The 26,002-nt window shown below is 41.1% G+C and overlaps 1 protein-coding gene across 7 annotated transcripts in view; it reads right to left on the minus strand.

Moving 5' to 3' along the window:
- The window catches only part of FBXW4 (F-box and WD repeat domain containing 4), an 85,188-nt gene extending 63,960 nt beyond the window's left edge, over nt 1–21,228 (minus strand). For 3 of the 7 annotated variants that reach the window (XM_074382776.1, XM_074382774.1, XM_074382773.1), the window contains exons 1-3: nt 20,403–21,226; nt 2,527–2,622; nt 2,214–2,279 (exon numbers count right to left, since the gene is read on the minus strand). In XM_074382776.1, coding sequence (XP_074238877.1) covers nt 2,214–2,279; nt 2,527–2,622; nt 20,403–21,205 — 965 coding nt within the window. In that variant the 5' untranslated portion in view covers nt 21,206–21,226. Of the gene's footprint in view, nt 1–2,213; nt 2,280–2,526; nt 2,623–20,402 lie in introns of all 7 variants that reach the window. The other 4 variants (XM_003922273.4, XM_074382775.1, XM_074382778.1 and 1 more) reach the window with 3 other exon arrangements.
- Nucleotides 21,229–26,002: the final 4,774 nt, after the last annotated feature.

Below are 26,002 nucleotides of genomic sequence, written 5' to 3' on the forward strand. Positions count from 1 at the left end.
AGCTACCCTCAGAATACTAGAGTGACTGAGTTTTGTGGTGATCTAATCTTCCTTGGACTTTCTAAAAGAGACTCAAAATTGAAAGACCAACTAAATACCACTATAATTGGAGAATACTTAATATTTCAATTACTGGCTACCTGGACTTCTCATGGGTAGACAGAGCTTACAAAATTCAATGGTCAAGGGGTAAGAAGGATCAAAAAAAAAATCTTCAGCCAGGAACAGTGGCTCATGCCTGTAATCCTAGAACTTTGGGAGGCCGAGGCAGGTGGATCACCTGAGGTCAGGAGTTCAAGACCAGCCTGACCAACATGATGAAACTCTGTCTCTACTAAAAACACAAAAATTAGCTGAGCATAGTGGCACACCTGTAATCCAAGCTACTCAGGAGGCTGAGGCAGGAGAATACTTGAACTGGGGAGGCGGAGCCTGCAGTGAGCCAAGATGGTGCTACTGCACTCAAGCCTAGGAAACACAGGGAGACTCTATCTCAAAAAAAAAAGAGAGAAAGAAAGAAAGAAAAGAAATCTTCTAGCCAGGTGAAATAGCTTTCTTTCATTCTGCATCATCACTGATTTAAAGTATAAGTGGGAAGTTTCAAGGTTCTAGGACTCCCATACATACCTCTTTCACAATAGATCAGTTAAAGTATGATGGAGAAAAGAGTAGAATAAACCCTGGGAAGCCCCATTCTCTTGTTCTGTTAGAGCTACGGGGCCATTTATAAGTGAAAGGAATAAAGCCATTTAGGAAAGGATGCTAAAGTACTGATTAGATACCCAGATTCTCACAGGGATATCTACATTTCTGTATTAGAGAATAAGTGTGGCAATGGAAAAACACAGCCCCAGAGCATTCTGCTACAGTTCAGGGGCTACAGAAAAAGTCAGCTCTCACAGGCAACTGATAAGAGAAATCCACAAATAAAGATTTCCTCTACAATCTGACAGGAGAAAGAAAGGCCCACAGGCAAGTCCTGTGGCAGGGAATGAGCCTTAAGAAAAAAGAAAACTCTGTCAGATACTAGCCTCTCTGGTGGAAACTAAGCCCCTTTCCCAAGGTGGACATCCCACCCATCCTATTCTACATAGGGGTCCTGGAGTTACCAGGTCCCAAGAAAAGTACAGGGACAGTTGATTCATCCCCATGAACAGAGCCACCATCTCCTATTGCCAAGCCTGTCTGAGCAAACTGGGCTGTGTTTCTTCCCCAGACTCAATACAAGCGTCATGGGAATGTGGAAAAGTTCTGCAAATTGACTTGACGGGCCATTAAATGCAGCTTAGACTTTGTAGTAACTGAGTTTCTGCTCATGAGGTTTTTACAAGTGTGTGCATATATTACATGGAACATGTGTAGAGTGTGTACAGATGCCTGCTTTCTCACTCATTATGCACATTCCTCTTCAACATCCCCTTTCGTGAGTGTGTGGTACACTCAAGTGGGCAGCAAACAGAGAGGGTGGGAATTTTTGTGCTTAGAGCCATCTGGTAAACAGCCATTTGCCTAGGACAAGAAACCAGGTTCATGCCAGGTGAACAGTGGAGAATCCCAGGGCAGCCTGGTAACTGTTTTGTGTTTATTTGCCAAACTGTTTGAAACTAGCCCCAAAAGGCAAATGTGGGAAGCAGAGGGTAAAGACCTTCATCATAAAAACCCATCTTTCTCTCCTGTAGTTTCTTTACCATTACCATCACTACCACCACTACCCATTACCACATAATTCACAGCATCTGATGCCAGTGAAACCAGTAGAAACTGGACACAAGCAAGAAAGAAAGGTTCATCAGATGAGAAGGACTGCCTGTGTCTTCGGCACAGGTACAGGTCATGCCGATATGTGGACTCCCGATTTTCCCTAACCATTGCAACCAATCAACAAGGAGTAATTTTTTGGTAGCAAGTCAAATAACAACTGTGAAATCATTTAGCATCAATGAAGCATAAAAATCGGTGCCATTAGCAGTGCCACGGGCATTTTCTAAATTTCCTGACACTTGCTCTAAGCTCTCACTCCTGTAACACATGTATCCAAACCTTTAGATCCTAACCTTCCTTTTAATATAGTAGGGGAGAGGACCCAAGGAAGCTAAGAATGAAGAAGTAACCCCATAAAGTAGAAGATTTAAAGAAAAATATTTGTAAAATAAGATGAATTGGGACCTTGATTTCATTTATTTCCTTTGATGGTGTAAGTTAACAGGGGTTACCTCTGAGTGGTGGAGTTACAGGTTAGTTTTATTTTCTTCTTTAGAATTTTCTTTTTCTTCAAATTTCTACAATAAACATTGATTTATTTATAATCATAAAAAAAAATGTCATTTTTAAAGTACATTTCTTATATTCCCCCATTGTAATGTGAAAAAAGTTGTCCTGATGCCCCCTTTGTGGTATTCAAAGGCTCAACAGTGCCACACCACCGAAGATAACCCCATTAGCCTCTAGGTAGGACCAGATATTTTTACTTTGCATTATGCTTTTACGTCCCAGATAGCTTTAAAAAAAAGTCCAGAGGCTACTTGCCTGCATCTCCACTTCAGCAGAATCCCCTCTCGGCAGCGCCCCAGTCTCCAGTTCTGAGACACCTTCACCCGTTCCTTCACTGGGACACTGGTCATCCTATGTCCAGACAGAACAGATAATCCAATCACTACAACTTATTGCCAAGCACAGAAAATTCAGGGCATTCAGAATACAAGTAAACAGATTAGGAGACCAGGAAGGAGTAACTGTTCTCTCTCCATATTTGACTAACCAAGAAAGCCAATGAGAAAAGCCTGTCCTTTAAACTATTAAAAATGTACACAGTGATACCAAATGAATCTAACGAAGAATGGATGACAATTAATCCTGGAACCACTGGATATCCAGATGGAAAAAAAAAACTATGAAATGAACCCTGACCCCTACCTCACACTATACAGGAAATGTAATTCAAAACAGATCATAAACTTAAAATCTAAAACTATAAAGCTGCCAGAAGAAAATATATAAAAATATCTCTCTAAGAAGGCAGACACAGACTTCTTAGGACACAGAAAGCAAAAACAGAAAATAAAAATCCAGTAAGTCAGACTCATCAAATCCAAAACCTCCATTCACCAAAATGAATACACAAACCATAGTCTGGGAGAAGATTCACAGAATGTATATCTGACAAACAGTTTGTATGCTGATGAGGAAGTCTTCTGTGTATCTGTTCATATATTTTTGGAAGACCAGTAAGAAACTCTCCTATAGTGTTGGTGGGAAAGCAAAACAGTACAGCCATTTTGGGAAAAGGTCTGGCAGTTTATTATAAATCTAAACATATATGTACTCTATGACCTAGCAATGACCTTAGAAAAACAAAAAGACTGACACAAGGATGGTCATAGGAACTTTGGTTATAATAGCCCAAAATGGTAAACAGCCCAGGCATCCAGGAGAATGGATAAACACACTAGGGTAGGTTCATGTAATGGAATACTACTCAGCAAAAAAAGGAAAGAAGTAGTGATACACACTGTAATATGGATGAATCACAGAAACATCATGTTGAATAAAATAAATCTTACACAAAAGAGATCATAGTGTATGATTTCATTTACATGAAGCTTGAGAAGAGAGACAACTAACCTATGGTGAAAAAATCAGAACAGTGATTACCACCAGGGTAGGGCTGGAGACTAAGTAGGAAAGAACACATGGAAACTTTCTGAGGTAATATTTTATATTTTTGAAGGGGTTTGGGTTATAAAAATATATATGCATTTGTCAGAAATGCATCAAATATGCAGGATGTGGTGGCTCACAACTGTAATCTCAACACTTTGGGAGGCTAAGATGGGAGGATCACTTGAGCCCAGGAATTTGGGGTTACAGTGAGCAGTGATTCCACCACTGCACTCCAGCTTTAGGAAACAGAATAAGACCCCCCCCTCTCTAAAAATACAAAAGGGAAAAGAAATACCTCAAATGATACACAAGATTTTTGCAGTTCACTCGAATATAAATTCATTGTATATATATTTTCCTTAAAAAAAAAAACCCATAAACTAATACACTCTAGTCAATGATATGCATGCACACACTGAAGCCTTTAGGGGCAAATATTCTGATACCTGTAACTTATTTTGAAATGCATGATAAAGCAAATACAGCCGAATATTAATTGTTGAACCTAGATGGTGAATATGTAAGTGTTCATGATACAATTCATTCAACTTTTGTATGCATTTTAAATTCTTCGAAACATTGGAGAGTGAGTGTCAATAGTACTTTCTGGGTGAGCTGAATTAACAGCAGTAAGAGAAGAAGAGAGCACACAGGCAGCAGGAATAGCACCATTTGGGGATGGGTTAATAGGTAATAGGGAGAAGGTACACTGCTTGGGACACAGAGTGATAACAGCCATGTCTGCCTGGAAATTCACTGGCCAGGGAGAGATACACTCATTTCTTCCAGCCTCTACTTATACCTTCACATTTACCACCTTTTACTAAAAGCCAGCTAGCAAGTCCAGCTTTCAAGATTCTAACGGACATAGGTTAGAAAGAATGATTTTGGCAGACAGAGAAAAGATACTTAATTTACTTCTAGCTGAATAATATTCTGCCTCCCTAGTGTTATTTCATTTATTTGTATAGAATTATTTTTGGTTAATAAAGTAATAAACAGGATTAAAAAAAAAAAACAGATAGTATGAAAGGTTAACAACTGCAAAAGTGAGTCTTTCTCGAAACCCCTAGCCAAGATTCTCTCCTTCTCTAGAGGCAACTATGTATTCACTGTAGATAAGCATATATGCATGTTGCCCAGGCTGGTCACCAACACCCGGCCTCAAGCAATCCTCCTGCCTTGGCCTCCCAAAGTGCTGGCATTACAGGCATGAGTCACCACACGTGGCCAACTGAATACTATTTTTAAATGATATAGAACAGGCATCCCCAAACTTTTTACACAGGGGGCCAGTTCACTGTCCCTCAGACCGTTGGAGGGCCGCCACATACTGTGCTCCTCTCACTGACCACCAATGAAAGAGGTGCCCCTTCCTGAAGTGCCGCGGGGGGTGGGGGGGCAGATAAATGGCCTCAGGGGGCCGCATGTGGCCTGCGAGCCGTAGATTGGGGACGCCTGATATAGAATGTTATAAATCTCTCTGGATCATGATTCCAATTATAATTTATTTAACCAACATTTAATGTGGTGCTTACAATATGTCAGGCACTGTTTTCATTTGCCCAATACCACCTTACCTTATGCATATCAATAAGTGTTGATAAAGAGCAATTTTATATATATATACACATATATATGTATATATATACATATATACATATATACATATATATGTATATATATACATTTTTTTTTTTTTTAGACAGAGTCTCATTCTGTCACCCAGGCTGGAGTTTAGTAGCACAATTTCAGCTCCCTGAAACCTCTGCCTAGTGATTCTCTGCCTCAGCCTCTGAAGTAGCTGGGACTATAGGCGCCTGCCAACACGCCCAGCTAATTTTTTGTATTTTTAGTAGAGACTAGGTTTCATTATGTTGGCCGGGCTGGTCTTGAACTCCTGACCTTGTGATCTGCCTGCCTCAGCCTCCCAAAGTGGTGGGAATTATATTTCTAATAAGTGCATTCCTAGGAAGTATATTCTGTTCAATCGGAAATAAGCAATAAGCAACTGTCTTTGATTTTAAAAAAAGAAAGCAAAAAATGGCCCAAACCGATATGAATTTAAGATATAACAAACAGAAAACTGTAAACCAAGGAAAGAAATCACTTTAGTAAGTGCTATTAGGTTTGTAAAGCACGTTCCTGACTTTATTAAAAGGAAAAGAGAGAGGGAATAAGAATATGCATGGCTAGAAAGAACACTGAAAGGATAAAATAAAACACCCATAGTTAACGTGGATAGCCGACTTTGAGTGTTTCTATTTTCTCCTTTATACTTTTACATATTTTCTAATTTTTCTTCTTTTCAAATTTTTTAATTTCAATAGCTTTAGGGGTACAAGGGATTTTTGGTTACATGGATGAGTTGTATAATGGTGAAGTCTGGACTTTTGGTATACCAGTCACCTGAACAGCGTACATTGTACACAATAGGTAATTTTTCATCACTCTGCCTGCTCCCATCTTCCTCCCTTCTGAGTCTCCAATGTCTATTACATCACTCTGTATGCCTGTGTGTACCCATGGCTTAGCTCCCACTTATAAGTGAGAACATGCAGTATTTGGTTTTCACTCCTGCATTACTTCATTTAGGATAATGGCCTCCAATTCCATCCAAGTTGCTGCAAAAGACATTATTTCATTCCTTTTTACAGCTGAGTAATATTCAAATACTCATTAAAATAGTAATAATAAATGCTGTTGATAACTGAATATCAATAGAGCAAAAAAGTGATTTAGACTGCCATCTCATACCACAATAAATTCCAAAAAACATGATTGTGAATTTAAAAACTTAACTAGAAGAAAATAAAACATATACATATTTCAATGAAGAGCAGAGATAATTTCCCAACTGAAATGGAATAGAAATTATTCTACTGAAACAACAGAAATGTATCAATTATAAAGTATTTGAGTTTAGTGCTATTAAATTTGAAATACTACATAAAGGGAAAAAAGATTAAAAGCAACACAGAGTAACAGAGTAGGGGAAAATTTTTAACTAACACTATAGATGTAAGTTTTATCTCTAAAACTTTTAGGGAGCTAATAAAAATCTATTGAGATAAAACCCTGTCTCCAATATCCTATTATCCATGTCTGACAGAGGATAAGGACAGTCACACAGTGTCTACTCATGGTAAAACACTAGAGGAAACATCCTACAAGAATAGTTTACAGGCATGTGCCTTAAAACAATTTTTAAAGTACTACCTCACATCTATTAAGCAGAAAAAACTGACACTAGCTTTAATCTGACAGAAGAGTGTGGATTTGGTTACATGTTGCTTATAGCACATTAAGCTGGTAGTCTTTCAGAAAGGAATTCTGTTAAGACAAAAGTCATTAAATGACAGCTTATGTTCTAGCATTTCTACTTTGAGCACTATATCCTGAGGAAATAATTCAAAAGAAAAAATTTTTACAAAGGTATTTATAGCTGCAGCTATATATTAGAGCTAAAATCTGGAAATAGCCCGAAGGTCTGTCTGTGGGGGAGAATAGTATACCAATGCAATGGAATATACTGCCACTAGAAATGACAAATGAGAGGGCTGCAAAACATTCTGGCAACAACTATAGCAAGTAATGATATTTTAAAAACTAAGTTAAATTTATAAAGGTAGAGGTGGGGAGACACTACATAAAATTATGTCTCCATAAATAACAGGTCTAGGCCAAGCACTGTGGCTCATCACTGTAATCCCAGTACTTTGGGAGGCCAAAGTAGGTGGATCACCTGAGGTTAAAAGTTCAAGGCCGGGCGCGGTGGCTCAAGCCTGTAATCCCAGCATTTTGGGAGGCCAAGGTGAGTGGATCACGAGGTCAAGAAATCGAGACCATTCTGGTCAACATGGTGAAACCCCGTCTCTACTAAAAATACAAAAAATTAGCTGGGCATGGTGGCACGTGCCTGTAATCCCAGCTACTCAGAAGGCTGAGACAGGAGAATTGCCTGAACCCAGGAGGCAGAGACTGCGGTGAGCCGAGATTGCGCCATTGCACTCCAGCCTGGGTAACAAGAGCGAAACTCCGTCTCAAAAAAAAAAAAAAAAGAGTTCAAGACCAGCCTGGCCAACGTGGTGAAATCCTGTCTCTACTAAAAATACAACAATTAGCCAGACATGGTGGCAGGTGACTGTAATCCCAGCTACTTGGTAGGCTGAGGCAGGAGAATTGCTTGAGCCAGGGAGACAGAGGTTGCAGTGAGCCAAGATTGCACCATTACACTCCAGCCTGGGCGACAAGAGCAAAACTCCGTCTCAAAAAAAGAAATAATAATAACTGGTCTAAAGACGTTAATAGATGGTACTTTACTAAGTCAGCAATTGTTGAAAATATATCACATAATTGTTGATAGTTATGTCTTCCTATTTACCTCTAACTAAAAAGCAGATTAAATAAAATTGAAAAAGCACAGAAGGCAGACTCAGGAAACTGGGATCTATATCCCAATTCAGCTTACTAATTATACAACACAGGTAACTACCTTCTCTAATTATCCATTTCTTCACCTATAAAATGAGGATAATATTTCACACGATTTTTTTTAAAATGACACCTAAAACAAAGTACAGTATATGTTATAAATCACTACAAAAAAGGTTAATTATCTTTATGTAAATATAGGTAGTAGATAATAGCCATTAATGGTGTCATCACTAACATGACTAATAATCACTCATTTTTCTTTTAATTAGTTTAGTTATAACTATTAGAAATTGTTCCTCCAATATCAAACATTTGTTATCTTTCAGGCTGAACAATTAGGATTTGGCTATACACATGTTAAGGCTAAAATCTTTTACTGAATTCTTCTAATGGGTGAAGGCAGTCCTTGGTTTTAAATCACCAGAGAGCTACCTACACTACCAAACTACTACTGAGGACAGTGAAAGATACTTAACAGGATGGGTCAAAGGAACTGAACTCTAAATGGGGAGAAAAAAAAAAAAAAGACTTCCCTGTCTACTCTTATCTGCAAATCCCTCCCAGATATAAAGGAAAAGACTGCTTACAGTTATATCACTTCTCTTGAATTTAGTCTAAAATTAATAAGTGGTGATGAAACTAAAAAGGGAATATTCTAGATCATAGCAGGGAGAAAACAAAAGCAAAAGAATGGACATATTTCCTGAATTAGAATAAGGACAGCACTTCTCTCGTCTCCCTGGTCACTTAACTGCCATGTGACACTTTACTAAGGGTCAAAACACTCCCCTGAGGGCTTGATCATAGCACCAAGAAACTTTCAAAGTTGAACTTTAGAAGCTGCTACGAAACAGCAGGTGCAAGCATCCTCTCCCCCAAGATGAACATCATAATCAAAATACTTGGCTGTAGTCCTTCAAATTTAGACTTTGAAAAAAAAAAATTCTCTTCGGCTTTGACTTGAAAAAGCTCTACTTGGTTAAAAACAACTTAACAGCTCAGCTTTTTCAACTCTTTTGTCTAACCATCTTGAATGGTTACAGTTTCCCTATCTGTTGGCCAAATCATATCTACATTTTCATTGGCTTCAGCTCCCGAAATATCTAAAGGAATTTTTAAAATATCTCCTTCCTCTGAAAACAGGTATCCCTCCCTCCCTGTGGGAATGTGTCACTGTCCAGTCAAAGGGGGTCAGTAGAACAAAGCAGCAGAAGAAAAGTACCTGAGAAGACAGGAGCAGATGCCCCTTGGAATTCACCAGGGACCCTTGCTCCCACCCTTGAAGCAGCCTCTGGCCAGCCATTTCTCCACTTGGTTACTAATGTAAAGTGAGGGTGCTCCTCTCAAAAAAATGAATGCCTGGTTAACACATGGAGGACCTGGCCGGTGGGCCTGGCTGAACAGCCATTTTCCCAGCCCTCCTTCTCTTGCCTCAGGCTCATTTTTCCAGGAGGCCCCCCTCCCTCTCAGCTTTCCATTAGAGTTTGCATTAGAGTAACCATTAGAGTTTGCATTCCTGGGCACATGACCTATTTTAAACAAAAACAACACAAAATGCACCCACGGTAAGCTATCTGGCCCCTTAAAATCTTGGCAAGTGAGTCCAGAGGGGCAGAAATTAATCTAGGCAGTTATCTAGAATGACCTTTCATTTCCCCTCTCCTTGCTCATACCCCAAAACCAAAAGCAAATAAATAAACCTACTCTGAAGAAAAATGGCTGGAGGGAAGGAAGGGGAAGTATAAGTATATGGAAGAAGTCTTAAACCTACATAATCTCTGAGATCAGAAAACTTCTGGAACACAGATCAATTTTCCTCTCTGTCCTATCTCGCCGCTTGACTCCCCTGGAAGCCACTAATGCTGACCAACTGCATGGATGGCATGATTTCCTTAACATCCTGCTGATGTGGATGGAAACTCAGGAAAGTGTCCACAATGTAGAACAAGGCCATGTCAAGGGGCATGGGCCAAGAAGGGAAGAACAGTTACACAAAATGCTTGGGACTTGGAATTTTATTTCATTTTAATTAATTTTTTTGAGACAGGGTCTCACTCTGTCACCCAGAGTGCAGTGGCACAATCTGGGCTCAGTGCAACCTCCGCCTCCCAGGCTCAAGCAATTCTCCTGTCTCAGCCACCCAAGTAGCTGAGATTACAGGCACACGCCATTACCGCCCAGCTAATTTTTGTATTTTTAGCAGAGACAGGGTTTCACCATGTTGGCCAGGCTGGTCTTGAACTCCTGACCTCAAATGATCTACTTGCTCCAGCTTCCCAAAGTACTAGGATTACAGGCCCCAAAATGCTGGGATTACAAGCGTGAGCCACTACGCCCAGCCTTGAGGCTTGGAATTTTAAATTAACACCATCTCTAGATTTCTCCTATCCTCTTCCTCTCCAGATTTTCCTCCAGATTGCCTCCTGTACTCACCAGTTCTCCTACCAATGCTAAGAATTTGGCTTTAGTGTAAAGTATTTAAGTAGCTAAAGACAAAAACCTTCTTCTTTTTTTTTTTTTAATCGTACTTTAAGTTCTGGGGTACATGTGCTGATCTTGCAGGATTGTTGCATACGTACACACATGCCATGGTGGTTTGCTGTCTCCATCCCCCTACTCCCAGCACCTACATCAGGTATTTCTCCCAGTGTTAGCCATCCCCAACCTCCCTGCTCCCCCTAACCGCACTGTCCCTCCCCAGATAAGAACCTTCTAACTTTTCATTTATGCTTGCATTAGCCTGAATCTTCCAATAGCCTCAGTAGCAGAGGTTTGTAATTAAAGTTCAAAAAAATTAATGAAAAATCTTTCTATCATGTTAAATTACTTATCCTTTTAGCCAGGGAACAGAGAATAGCCCCAAGATTCAGAGTGAAGGAAGACTGTAGGAAACATGCCAGCATAAGGACAAGACCATGCACAAAGAGGGCATGGAGCTGACTGAACTGACCCACACCTCCCTTGAAAGATCCCCAATTGTCAACCTACTTTACCCATTCAAGTCACTTTTCATTCTTTACACTATGCAACTGGACTCCCACCAAGCCAATCTCTTCCACATTCACTCATATATCATCAACATTTTCACTTACATTGCCAGCACCAGCCTACCTCTGCCCCTGACTAATGCTTCCGGGGACTAGTCAAATTCATCCACTCTTTAAAATCTTGGTAGCGCCTCTACTTCCGTGACTCTTCCAAACATTCCTCTCCATGTCATCTGAACTGTTAGATGGAACCTACCATACACCTAGGCATTGCTAGCTTTTCACAGCTATACATCTTATTTGTCTAATTTAGTCATAAATTCCACAGGATCAAGTCTTAAACCACTTTATGCTTCTAAAAATGGCTCTCAACGATCACTGTGCAGACAAGTGGAATAGCAGGAACCCTAAGTGCACCATCAAATTTTAAACAATATATAGAATTTATTTTTGTTCATCAGACAATCCATACTTTTACAGGGATTTCTATCAGACACTAAGCCAAAATGTTGCCCATGATACAATTTGCTGAAAATAAAATGAAGATTGCATGTTCAGAGGAACATATATGAACTTTACCTCAAAGGATATAAGAGAACAAGGTCAGGGCTACAAACAATTCTGTTCAAATACTAACACACCAGAGGGTGAACAAGTACCCTCTGTGTAAATAATCAAGAACAAGTTTTTCAATTTTCTGAAACTTGCTTTTTTTTAAAAAAAAAAAAGACATTCACTTTTAATCCTCTATCAAAAATTCTAACATCATACAAAACTATGTCTTTAACATAAAAAGTGAGAACCATGGTCCTAGTCTAACAGGTATTTTGATAGATACTGCTTTGGAACTGCTCAAGCAAGAGTTTCCAAAACATGGTTCTCCCTTTGGCAAGTCACACTTGGAACAATACCTTAGCTCCAAAGGCCCTTCTCAAAATGTGTAACATACCACATTTTCAAGAATTCAACCACAGCCTCCAAATTCTTATTCTAGAGAGGCTCAAGGAAAGAAATCTGAGCTGATAAAATATCTTAACACGGCAGCCACATGCCAAAAACGTCTAGACAGTTTCAGAAGCACTAAGCATAACCCTGGTCCTTTATATGAATGAGCTTAAGATTCAGAACTTGACTGTTCAATCCTTTTCCTCCTGGCATTGGTTAGGTTCCGTATTTGCACGGCACTTGACCAGTATGTGTGTTCTGCAAGATGTTAAAGAGATATTTAGCAGTGAAAAAAAGAATGTTACGGTCAAAACAATTTGCACAATGCTGGCTGAAACAAAATTAAACAGGTCCCTGTATCACAGGACTTGCCAGTGCCTTTAATCTCCAATGGGCATTGTGATCCCCAGGAGTGGGAAGGTGGTGCATTGCGTTTCCACTCATTTGATTACAAAATTAGTTTTTCAAGAGTCCCACAATACAACTTTTGGAAAGACTGATTTAGTACTTTTTAAAAACGAACAATGGCAAGAAAAATGCCAATTTGGGGGGAGGGGGCAGGGATATATGAACAGGCCTTCCTCTAAGTGAGACATGAATTAGGCACTAGCAGACTAAGAGGTAGACTTTGTTCTCATACCCTCAAAACGACTTTTCCCTAGACTCCTCATCGGAAATGTGAGAAATAATTACACTGCTCTGCTTCCCAGAGTTTTTATTGTTTTTAATCATGAAACTGTGTTCTATATTAATCATCAAAACAGGTTCTCAACCCAAGTGACCAGACTTCAAAATCCCTAGTGCCCTTCCAGCCTGAATGAAGGGATAGGGAGAATATGAGCCAGACGTCACCCAGGAAGTTTCTACATCTCCAGCTTCCAGACCATTATGATAAAGTCAAACTGCATCCAAGATAAGGGATGAAGTTCTTTCTTAGCAACTCACTTCTAGAGGGGACAAACACACATACCACCCATATCTGAACCTTGATTCAACTTTTCAAGGTAAATTTTCTAAAGAAAAACTCAAAGAAACTTGGGAGGTCAAAGTTGGAACTGCAGGGAAAAAAAGAAAAAGAAGTACTCAAAGACCATTTTCCTTTCTTTAAAGAGAAGGAACTCATTACAGGGTTAGTGAGCAGGGGAAATATCATTCCTTTTAGTGAAACAGCTTTCCAGGAAAAGTATCTCAACATATTTACTATAAAACAATTTAATTTCCCTGTCCCATCACCTGCCACCCCATCCTCATCTCCCCTACAAAACCCACAGATTGTGGATTTCCTCTCATTCTTGGCAGAGTTACCAGAAGAAACATAATACCCCCTTCGGACTGCTCCCAACAGCTGCTGGAACAAGACCGAGGAGCTGGGGGTATCCCTCCAAAGCTGCCTCTAAAAATGACCATTCCCCCTTCCAACCCACACGGCCAGTAAGCGTAAGACTTCCCTTTCTCTACTTTCTTAAAGGGGAGATCACAAAAACAGCAGTGTACTCTAATCCAAAATACTTGCTTCCAGCCCATCTGTTCTCCTCAATATGACTCTAAACTGAAGCTTCTGTACAGTAACCACCACTCTATTTCCCCCCTAACATGTAGCTATTAAAAATAATCCTCTACTACCTCACAAGACCAGTATTTCTTATTTGTTTAATCTACCAATCTCCAAGTTAGGGTTCCTATCAAACTCCTATTCACTGTAATTTCCTATCTCTGCCCACCTGTCCCAATACCACACACTTCATACAAATACGAATCCCCCTCCAGGTCAAGAGACTTGCATAACAAAAGTCAAGAAACAAATTCATCAATGGCTACCCTACACTCCAGCCCTTTGCCCAATATCCCTTGCCCAGTATCATCATACACTAAATGCTCTTCAATTCTGTCTAAAAAAGCCCCATCACCAGGCAACAGAGAGACATCCAATTATCCTTCAGCCTCTCAGCTGAGACCACCAACAAAGAAGTTCAGGAATGTCAACTGGGGGCACAGGCAATGTCTCTCTTTGCCGAGGAGAAACTGGAGAGAACCTCCAGCATCATTCCCCAAAGGTGACAGCCAGGGTTGAGTGAAGACCGTGAAAACTGTACAAGAGCTGGCGGAGAAAATATAATGTAAGGAATGATTTGGAATCGGGGCAGGAGAAGGCGGAGGGATGAACTGGCTGACCCCAAATGTCTTTTCCATCTCTAACTCCTATGATTCTTTGACCTCCAATTTTGTGCTGTGGACAAGGAATGGAAAGTCAACAGACGTGGTGATGTTTTGAAAGAGGCTGGCAGTCTGCTCTTGTCATTTAGTGGCCTTTGCATGTATTTTTTAAGGTGTCTCCAAGCCCTGTCTTCATTTCACAGTTGTCACCTTTCCCAGCAATTTGAGCTCATGTCAAATACCAAAAAAGAAGAGGAAGAAGAAAGAATGTGCTGGCAATTAATTGTGGGCTAAAGAGGGGCAGCAGGCACAGGGGCCCATTGGGTGGCCCAGACTTTCAGGGAGGGCAATGTGGACAGTTTGGATAAAATGAAGAACTGACTCAAAATTGAGACAAGGCAACCAAACCCCTAACAAGAGGTAAATTCTTTCTCCACATAGTCTCATACTCAGTTTTAGAGAAAGCTCACATATTTACATGATTCAAGGTCTATAAATATATTCTTAATTACCATAACCATCTTGATTCAACTGATTACAATTGGAGTTCCATCTGAGCAAGACTGCTGACTAGGAAGGACTTTCCTCAAGAGTAAACCAAATCTCTGGATTCTCAACCTTGATTCAGTTGACACACCTGTGGTAAATTCTGAAGCTTAGCAAAAGTCAGCTTCTGCAGCTCGAAGTGGGAAGTTGCCAATTTTCTCCTTTTTTTTAAACAGTTGATCTCATCTTAATTTTCAAATATTTTTGGAGCCTGGTCTCAAGAAGAATCTGTCTAAATTTCTCCCTGTTCCATGGTTACATGTCAGGACCAAAAATTAATCCAATGCCAGGGTCAACCCAGAGCTAAGGTTAAGTTGTCACATACGAATAATTCTTTTCTAAGTCACACATTCAAAAATAATTTTTCAAAAAACCTGTATACTTCCTCAGTGACCTAACTGTCAGCTGGGGATTTCAGTAGCTCAAGCACAATCTTTACTTTAGATGAAGGTTCCAGGTGCAAAAAACTGAAAAGTAATAGAGTACTGAAGTATTTTCAGAGCTCTCATTCCAGTATGAATTCACACTACAGATTGCTCATCTCACAGACTGTGAAGACACTGGGTTTCTCTATGTTTCTGCCTTGAAAGCTAGAAAATTCAGCCCCTGGAAAGGACATAAACAGCTTCTATATTCTCATGGTCTTAGAGGAAAAGGCCTCTTGCATTCCACCAGTTCGCATTTGGAGGTAGTGATTGCACTAGAGCATGCCCTGCTTCCACGGGTGTACTATTTTATTTTGAACCTGTAAACTAAACTCTATTAACTCATAGAAACCATTAAAAATAAGACCTTTCCAAATGCTAAAGACAATAAATACATCCATATACAAAACCATTCAGTGAATTAGAGAACAAATAGGTGACTCTCCTCCCTGGGTAAGGCAGAAAACTGGAGAACACCTAAGCTACTTTGAGTTGTTAATCGTTTTCTGAAGATCACAGTTTAGGCCTTAAAGGTAACCAGTTAGCAATACCATCTCCATTCAGTTAGGAAACTATATGCTTTCTGGGCCAAGAAAATGCTCTTAAGCACAATCATTTTAAAACAAATAAACACACTCTGCTTATCTGTGTCTATCTCACCACTCTGGACGTTAATCATCACTGAAATAGATACCCCAGGCCCCCTGCCTCAAAGAGCTCCAAGGCTATAGGACCTCTCCACAGGAATGAACATACATGCCAGGACAAACACCTCAGGAGCCTCACTCCCTAAACAACTATTGTTAATTCCAGGCAAATCTATCATAGGCAAATGCAAGAGAGCACCCAGGAACTGCTCAAAGGCTATTTCAAATAAAATTCCTGTTTGAGAATATGTAGCACTTAATTCAGGAGGAAGAGGATTAAGTAAGCTTTCTTTAACATAAGACTGGCAATAGTATCTTTTAAAAATAGCTTTACATTGCATAGAAATATTTTTTCTATTATTTGCGTTAATTTTCAGTATCAGAATTTGCAGAGAGCACTCCTGTTCTTCCCCCATCATATTGTGTACTTCTTGCATTCAGCCTATGTTATCAACTGAGAGCTGAATTCCACTGTTTTGTTCTTATAAACTGAAATATGTTAGTTTATCCTCTTACTCTTTAGGGAAAATTTGAAAGATTGCCGTATGAAACATTTCTTTGATTTTTATTGTTCTATTCAGGATATTTCTACTCCCCTAGGCTTCATAAAATCTCCAAACAAAACTGATTGTAAATCAGATGACTGACTCAAACTATCTATGTGTCAATTAAAAAATAAAATAAAATAAAATAAAAGGCTTAGGATACCTGCCAGTGTTCACTGTTCAGGCAAGAGGCCTAATGGGAAGCAAATTATTTGTTTGTGGTTTTAAAGTGTCCAGAATGCCTTCAAGCACAAGTATAAGACCATTAGCAAATCACAAGGAACCAAAGCAGTTCATCTTACTCAACAAAGCTATGATCAGTTAGGAACAGCCGAACTGAGTAAGACGTGCCCTGGGCCGGAAGGTCAGTAAACCTTAGCAGTTTGTGTTTCTGAGAATCAAGAGGCTCTTCAGCCCAGAGTACAGACCCTAAGTCCACAGGTTCTGCTGTCATGTTTCCAAAAACATTCAGGACAGGTGAAAGAAACCAAGCAGGGGGTGTGTGTGTGTGTGTGTATGTGTGTGTGTGTGTGTGTTTTTCCCCTTTGTCTTTAGGCAGCACCTCTAAGTCAAACCAGCCCCACTTATGCTATATACAGACTAACTAGAGGAGAAGCCAAGCAATTAAAAAGTCCCATTTTACAATTTATTGAGTGCTTACTATGTGCTGAATGCTGTACTAGCCAGCATTCTACATTTAAGCCTCATTTTACCAGGCAAGGTTATTCCCATTCTTTATAGATAATAAAACCTAGGACCGGTGAGGTTATGTGGCTTCTGATAAAATCAAGTTTTGTGTAATGCTGATAAAAACTCATCTCACTTACTAGTCTGCAGTTAATTAGCCCAAAGCATGAAAGAAAGCTCTGCTACCATCCAGTCATACTTTTGCTGTACTTTGGAATCAGATTCGCTGACTCCCTAAGTGGACTGGGGTACATGCCTTCTCCCTCCAGGGATGACAACCACCTCTCTCAGTGGCTTATTAAGTCTCTGCAGCTGTCCAGAAACAGACCACACTGGTAAATATTCTCTCCACCTGCTGTAACACGCATAACTTCTTCCCTCAACCCAGAAAACCTGAGCAGTGACCCTGCTCTTTATCAAGGGCTATGGTAAAACAACTTCCCTAGAAGGCCAGGACACCTTACCCTAGGACACGGGCAAGAAATCAAAACACCCATGTTACCACGATCAAATAATAAAGCCGTATCATTTGGCAATCTCAAAGCATTTTACACCATAAATTCATAAATTCATTTTCATTTTTTTGTTATTACTGCTACAGAATGTAGACTCATTCCCAATATCTCTCTTTTAGAGCATTTGAAAATAAACACAACTTCTTTCATTTATTCACTCAATCTCTATATGAAGAGAAAGAAAGCCAAACTTTGCCTTGGCTGGCTTGAGTTCCAGTCATTTTAGACAACTTCTCTTATAGGTCAACTCCTAATATTCTTTGAAAGAGAATAACAAACTATTTCTGCAGGTGACAAGACTGCATACCCAAGAAGTCCCAAAAAATCATTATCATGAACAAAATCATCCTAAAATAAAATTAAAAACCACAAACCCAAAATTTACTTAGTCATTTTCTACATTCAATAATACCCAGCCAGAAAGCATGCCAAAGAGAGTACTTTTGCAATAAAAATGAAATGCATAACATATTTAGAAATACATAGGAGTAAGTGCAACAACAGATACGTGAAAACTTTATCATGAAAACCACAAAAGTTCTTGGAAAAGCGCAAAATTTTTTTTTTGGTGGGGAGTTGAACAGAAGTGTAGAGGTGACACACACATATAAATTCAACAGGATAATCTTACCCTGACAGATACCAGACTCTACCAAAAAGTAACAATATTTAAAATAGTATGGAAATGGGAAAATATATCAGTGACACAAAATGGAGTTCAGATATAGATCCAATATACACACATATGTATATGTGTATATATGTATATATAAACATTATATGGCAAAATAAGCTCTCCAAAACAAAGGAAAAGAGAATTACTTAACAAAGTTGTAATGATAACTAGGTAGTCGTTGAGGCTACCTAACAAAAATAGTACGTTGAATTCACCTACTGCACCAAAAGTGATATTGATGCAAGTGTTAACTATTAAAAAATCAAATTAAGCCGGGCATGGTGGCTCACACCTGTAATCCCAGCACTTTGGGAGGCCGAGGCCGGCAGACCACCTGAGGTCAGGAGTTCAAGATCAGTCTGACCAACAGGGAGAAACCCCGTCTCTACTAAAAATACAAAATTAGCCGGGCGTGGTGATGCATGCCTATACGCCCAGTTACGCCAGAGGCTGAGGCAGGAGAATTGCTTGAACCCATGAGGCAGAGGTTGTGGTGAGCCAAAATCATGCCATTGCACTCCAGCCTGTGACCAGACAAGAGTGAAACTCTGTCTCAAAAAAATAAACTATAAAAAAAAAAAAAAACAGTGGAAAACAGATTTATCAGATCTGTGGAGGAATTATAAATTTGTCAGCTATGGGGGGAAAAAAGAGGAAAAAAAATCACAAAAGACTGGCAGAGCCTAATAAAGTGTAAAACAGTAAAGTAAAATCAATTAACTGGGAAAACTGTCTGGATCAAAGACGGCAGACCAGATTCTAACATCTAAGACCCACAAAGATTCCAAATTTATAAGAAAAACACGAAGACCCCAGTAATAAATGGGCAAAGAGTGGGAACAGACAGTCTCGAAGGTGAAACAAACACCTGGGAAAATATTTATCCCAGCCAATGGTAAAAGAGATGCAAAATAACACAACTTTGATACCTTGATAGCTCACTAAAGCAGCAAAGATTTTCTAAATTCTCACATAAAACTTTTTCGCTCTGTACTGGTCCCGCTCTAACTTGGTACAGCACCTCTGCAAATCATAACCTCTGCTATAATGCCACCTTGAGACTTTATCCTAAGGAACTAATTTTTTAAAATATGTATGGTATGACATGTGACTTATATTTCAGTAAAGCTGTTACTCAAAAATGCGTTATTTCATTATCTATTAGTAAAAAGCTGAACACAACATGTAAATTTAATAGAGGGATGTTCAATCTCATGGGACAGCCCACAAACACTTACTATGCATCTATTCCGTTAGGATCAGTAAGACAGCAACTATGTGTGCACCTGAAAAGTTTTTTAAATGAAAATAATTGTCTAGAGGTGATGGTATTATAGCTTTTTATGTTTTTAAAAACTTTCTCTAATGTCATAATGTGCTAGAAAGAACTACCTTTTTATTAAAAAAAAAAAAAAAAATGGGTGGAATAGGGGCAATCTGAAAGCTCTCAGTCCCTCAATTCCCTACAGGTTTTTTTCTTCCTATTTAACAGCTTAAGTGGCTGAGGAAAGTTTTTCATTCACAGGTCTCAGACCCTACCAAAAACAGGCCAAACAGCAATATCATGTCTTGTACACAGCCTAGACCAACTCCAGCCTCCTGCCTCAAGCAGGCCCCCTTTTTCGTATGGAGTCATAAACTATATGGCTGAACACCAGGACGGAGGGCGTTCCATTAGGGTCCGAAACCTGAAGCTTAACAACCTTTAGAGGAGGGTAGGGAGAATGAAAGATCAAAGGCCACAAAAATATGATGATACACCACTTAAGGAACCTGGGTCCTAGACCTGGACTGGAGGAGTGGTCCAAAGCACGAAGAAACCACATAGACCAACCTGGCTCCCCTGGGGCTAAGGAGCCGAGGCCGTTAAACCTCTGCAAAAAGACACAATGGAAAGCTGTAGAGAGTGCCTAAGATGACTAGTTGTGAGGACGGGCCATCGGGGAGGGTGCCCACTGAGGGATGCTCTCGGAAGGCTGCCTCAGATGGAGGCCTTGGGGAGGAGGGGCAGTGGGGTCTCTGAGAGTGCTCGGGAAAGGGTGTCGGCGGAGGACAGGTGTAGGCCTCGGAACTCGGGGTGCGACACGACCCTGGGCCCACCAGGCCGCGGCGCCCCGCCCTTTCCCGGGATGCGGGGCCGGCCTGGGGCAGGGAGCGGGCGGGCGAGCAGACGCTTACAGGTCGGTGCCGAGCCGCGTGAAGCCGGAGTTGAGCGAGGCCCGAGCTATCCGGCGCCAGAGCAGGTCGCAGCTGGTGAAGCGCCGCAGCCAGCGGCACACCTGGGCCAGGCGGCCGAGGGCCCGCATGTCCAGGTAGGAGCAGATGAGCAGCAGCAGCTCCTCCGGCAGGCGCCAGAGCGCAGGCCCCGCGGCCGGGCGGGCAGCCGACTCCCGAGCAGCTTCCTCCTCCTCCTCCTCCTCCTCCCCGGCAGCCGCCGCCATGGCCGCCCCCGTCCCCGCGATGTCGGCCCAAGCCTGGCCACCTCGTCCCTGTGCTCTTCCCGGCCTGACGCCCTCCCGCCGCCTAGCCCTGACCCTCCATTCCTCCTTCTTCCCATACTCTTTTCCCTGTGCCTCCTTCCCGGTTCCTGCGCTCCCCTTATCTCCCTTGATGCCTCTCGCCCCTTCCTCCACGCTTCCGCCTCCCTCTGCTTCCTCCCTCGGGCCTGCCCTCGCTCCCGCCTCAGCCCCCGGCCCCGCTGCCTCCTTCACCGTCTGCGGCCCCGGCTTCCCTTCCGCCCCGCTTCCTCTTCCGCCTTGCCCTGCGCTCGCTTTTCCCTTCCCCTTCCCTTTCCTTCGCTTCCCCCTCGCGACCCTCCCTTCCTGCAGCTTCCTCGCCTCTCCGCCCTCGCCTTCACCCGGCCCGCCGTTCCCGGGGGGCCCCGAGCGGCCCTGGCTGCCCATGAGCGGCCGCGGGGCCGGCCCGACGCGGAGCCCAACCCGAGCCGCCACCGCCGCTGCCCCGGGAGGAGGCGACACCATGTCGGACCGGGTCACATGGGGCGGCGCGGGCCGAGCCCTGGACCCGCCCCTCGCACCTGCGGCCTTGGATCCACTTCAGGGAGCGGGCTGGGGCCGGGGCGCTGACACCAAACCCGCATCCCCTGGAGCGCTTGGTGGAAGCACCGGAGTTGGTGCTGCAAACACGTGTGCCCCGTTTCGAGGCCCTGCCTAAGGCTAACCGAGGACCACCTGCCCTCAGGAAGCGGCCGGTTGGAGCACCTGCCCTCAAGAAGCCCCTAGTTGGGCGGCCTTCCCCATCTACGAGCCCTCCTCTTCCTCGAGTGATGCCCCTTTCCACGGGCCACCTATGGGGGTCCAACGACACTGCAGCCCTAGAAGTTGGCAGGTTCCATAGCTTAGGTTCTCACACAAGCTGCGAAGCATAGTCCTGGCATGAGTGAGCTTGGGGATTAGACATATTTGGGGATTTGCAGTCTTCTAGATCCTGAGCCCATAACTTCAAGAACAGTCATGTCGGGCGCGGTGGCTCACGCCTGTAATCCCAGCACTTTGGGAGGCCGAGGCGGGTGGATCGCGAGGTCAAGAGATCAAGACCATCCTGGCCAACACGGTGAAACCCCGTCTCTACTAAAAATAGAAAAATTTAGCCGGGTGTGGTGGCATGCGCCTGTGGTCCCAGCTGCTCGGGAGGCTGAGGCGGAAGAATCGCTTGAACCCAGGAGACGGAGGTTGCAGTGAGCCGAGATTGCGCCACTGCACTCCAGTCTGGTGACAGAGCAAGACTCTGTCTCAAAAAAAAAAAAAAAAAAAAAAAAGTCATGTGTCAGGAAATGGCAAAGCTAGGGCTTCTTAATCAGTCACCACCCAAGTGCAAGTTGACTCTCGAAGGACTCAGCATCCGTTCTCCATACCACCCATTTGATTCACATGGCGCTAATCTGAAGGGTCCAGTATGTGTCCTCATCACATGCAGCTGCTGAGCATTTGAAATGTGGCTAATACAAACTGAAATGAGCTATAAGTGAGAAATAAACACCAGATTTTGAAGCCATACAAGAAAAAGAATGCAAAATATCTAACAATTTTATATTGGTTATGTGTTGAAGTATTAATATTTTTGATATTTTGTATTGGGCTAAATACAATATATTTTAATGTAACTACTAGAAAATTTTAAATTATACATATGACTTGCATTTGCGGCTCAGGTTGTTTTTCTGTTAGCACTGGGCTAGGCAGTAAAACTTGGAGGAGGGAAGGAAGATGCCTATTTCTGTCTGTTTATCCTGTACTCCAAATCCAGATAGGAAGGATTGGGGAGTTTTCTTTTGTACTTACCTACATCTTAACACCCATTTTCAGGGAGCAGGGAAGAATAAAAATAGACCCTGAAAATTATTCAACACCTAGCATAGCCAAAGAGAGACTTAGGCAAGCAACTACATTGTATTATGGTGGTGCGAGAAGCATCATGTAACAAGGTCAGACCGGAATCGGGCTTTGCCCTAGAATTACTTTTTGATCTTAGCAAAACAACAACAAAAGCCCCACCTATCTTGGCCTTTTAGTGTTCTCAATCTGTAGTGGAGATAATGCCTCTGCCTTACTTTCGAGGGATAAATGAGATGATCCCTGTAAAATGCTTTGAACTCCTCTAAGAAAATTCTTAATAATAGTTACAGGTCAAATCCTGTTACAAAAAATGCCATCCCTCCCCCCACAAATGCAACAAAGACTTTGTGTAGAAAACGATTTCCAAACTCAAGGCAGTGGTTTATTAAAAGCAGTATTTGATAGATTTCAATGCAGCCAAAGAATTTAGGCCATCTTTTAGAGATCATTATAAAGAAATTTACTTATTCACAGGTATTGTACAGTTAGAAGACTATTAAGGTAGCAATACTGCATATTTAGGTGATGTCATGAATTCAGCATTTATTGATTTTGCTGCATTTGTGTCCTGTGAGCTACTCAGGAAGGAAGACAGAGGAATATAGCAGGAATATGGCTCCTGCATTTTGTGTTTAGATTTGTGTTAGAGATGTTTGTAATTTCTTACTGTTAGTGTATTTTTTAGCTCGTTCACAATACATAGTAAAGCTGAGTAGTTGATCTATATTCTATCTCATTTTAGTGGAGACACTAAAACTTCTTTAAGCCAACATAAATCAAGTCAGGATTAAAATCCATAATTTCACAAGTGTAATTTATTTTCATTAATGGAGAAATTAATTAAAGCATAATTTTAAAACATCAAATCATCCTCGTTCACATCCAAACTAGAGATCAGATAAACTCTTAGCCTAGAATTGGTAATGTAATGATTTCCAAAAAATTCAACATACTCACTATGCAGGAAAGAAAGCAAAGCCAAAATGGAAAATTGGCATATATTCTCTTATTTGGTGGTGATGTGTATCCCTAAATTGCCAAACGTGATAAAGAAACAAACAAAAAAAACTTTAGCCTTAGCTCAGAGAAGCAGCTAGAATTTTTCATAAACTCTCCCTTCCCTTGCCCCCAACAAAGAAAAATCCAATTTGGGATGTAAACCAAACTTTTTAAAATTGCGTCATAAAATTCACTTTTAAAATTCTTTTTTCGGGATTGAGTGTCAGAAAAGCAGCTAAAAAGATGAGTTTGTAATGAAAGTAAATGCATGTCTTCATGGAGGATCTGAATAGCATTTTTCTGTCAAAGAAAATAAATATATTAATAGAAAAGAGGAAGGTCGAGTTTAGTGGACTTAAGAACATCTTTAAAAGTTATCAACTCCATTGAAGTTGAGATTCAGGAATCATCAAGAAATAATGTAGGGAGGTGAAATCTACCTTTGTTTTCATAAAGCTTTTTATTAAAAAAAAAATTACAGATTAACAATCCGAAACACTGGACAGAATATTGACTCGGTGTGGTGGCTCATACCTGTAATTCCAGTACTTTGGGAGGCCAAGGCAGGCAAATCGCCTGAGGTCAGGAGTTTGAGTCCCAGCTACTCAGAAGGCTGAGGCCGGAGAATTATTTAAACCCAGGAGGCAGAGGTTGCACTGAGCTGAGATTGTGCCACTGCACTTCAGCCTAAGTGACAGGGTGAGACTCCGTCTCAAAAAAAGAAAAACTTAAGACACAATATAAATTTCATAATTATGTGGGTATTTAGAAACACTAATGTTACTTTTTTTTTTTTTTTTTTTTTTTTTTTTTTGAGACAGCATCTCAATCTGTCACCCAGGCTGGAGTGCAGTAGCATGATCTTGGCTCACTGCAGCCTTGACCTCCTGGGCTTAAGTGATCCTAACCACTTCAACCCCAGAGTAGCTGGGACTATAGGTGCCTGGCTAATTTTTTTGTTTTGTTGACGAGGTCTCACCAGGTTACCCAGGCTAATAGTTTACTTTTAAAGAGGATTTTAAAGCACATATACCAAGTTCTTTATGTTAGTGTGTACATGTAAGTGACATGCATAATGGTGGTTATTGCAGTTATAGGTAGCCCATAGCATATGTTTAGGATTGTAAAAAGACTATAATTTTGTGTTCTGGCCATTCTTATAAACAGATGACAGAATCACCTATTCACACATTTATTACCTTGGAGCTAGTAAATTTAACAGGAAAAGTATTCTGAGATGAATGAGTGATTATTTTGTGAATGACAGATTTCAATATCATACATGGGCCCAGATGCTCACCATTGTTCCTCTATAATAGCAGTGACTTACATTTACTGTAAACACTTACTATATGCCAGCTACTATTATAAGGGCTTTCCAGCCAGTCACAGTGGCTCACACCTGCAATCCTGGCACTTTGGAAGGCTGAGGTGGGAGGATTGAGCCCAGGAGTTTGAGACCAGCCTGGGCAAAACAGGGAGATCCTGTCTCTACAAAAGAATTTTTAAAAATTAGCTGGGCATGGTGACACACATCTGTGGTTCCAGCTACTTGGGAGGCTGAAGTGAGAGGACAAGTTGAGCCTGGGAGGTCAAGGCTGCAGTGAGCTATGATCACATCAAGGCACTCCAGGCTGGGCAACAGAACAAGACCCTGTCTCAAAAAAAAAAAAAAAAAAAAAATAGTTAATCGTGTAGATTTTCAGACTTTTAATACTTTTCAAAATCTTTTTTTCAAAATTTTAAAGGGATTGTTAGGAACTAAGTATCTTGAAAAAAAAATTTAACTAAAATTTGGTAATTTATATTGCTTTAGCTTCATTTTCTTCAATTTCTTCATTTTGCTTCATCTTCATGTATGTACGGTATGTGTGAGCCTTTTTTTGTAAATTTATCTCTCTGTGTATATATGCAAAGGGAAGGTTTGTGGAATAATGTTAATAATGGTTATTTTTAGGTGATAGAATTTTGGGATTTTACTTTGTACTTTTCTGTATTACTAATTTGTTTATAAGAAGCATGTACGCCTTTACAAAATAAAGTCTTTTTAAAAAATAGAGTTGTAATGAGTCTCTACACCATGCAAAAAGGAGTTTGGTGATTTGAAGCCAAGATCATTGCCAGAGTTTTCACCAGCTACTCAAGTTTCCTCAAACCTTATTTAAATAAGGCTGGGTGTAGTGACTCATGTCTATAATCCCAGCACTTTGGGAGGCCGAGGCAGGAAGACTACTTGAGCGCAGGAGTTCAAGACCAGTGTGGGCAACGAGACCCCCATCTCTAAAAAAAATTTAAATGAATTATTAGTTAGATGAGGTGGTATATACCTGTAGTCCCAGCTACTCGTGAAGCTGAAGCCGAAGGATCACTAGAACCTAAAAAGGTGAGGCTGCAGCAAGCCATGTTCATGTCACTGCACTCCAA

Source organism: Saimiri boliviensis, chromosome 12, assembly GCF_048565385.1.
Source record: "Saimiri boliviensis isolate mSaiBol1 chromosome 12, mSaiBol1.pri, whole genome shotgun sequence".
NCBI lineage: Eukaryota > Metazoa > Chordata > Mammalia > Primates > Cebidae > Saimiri > Saimiri boliviensis.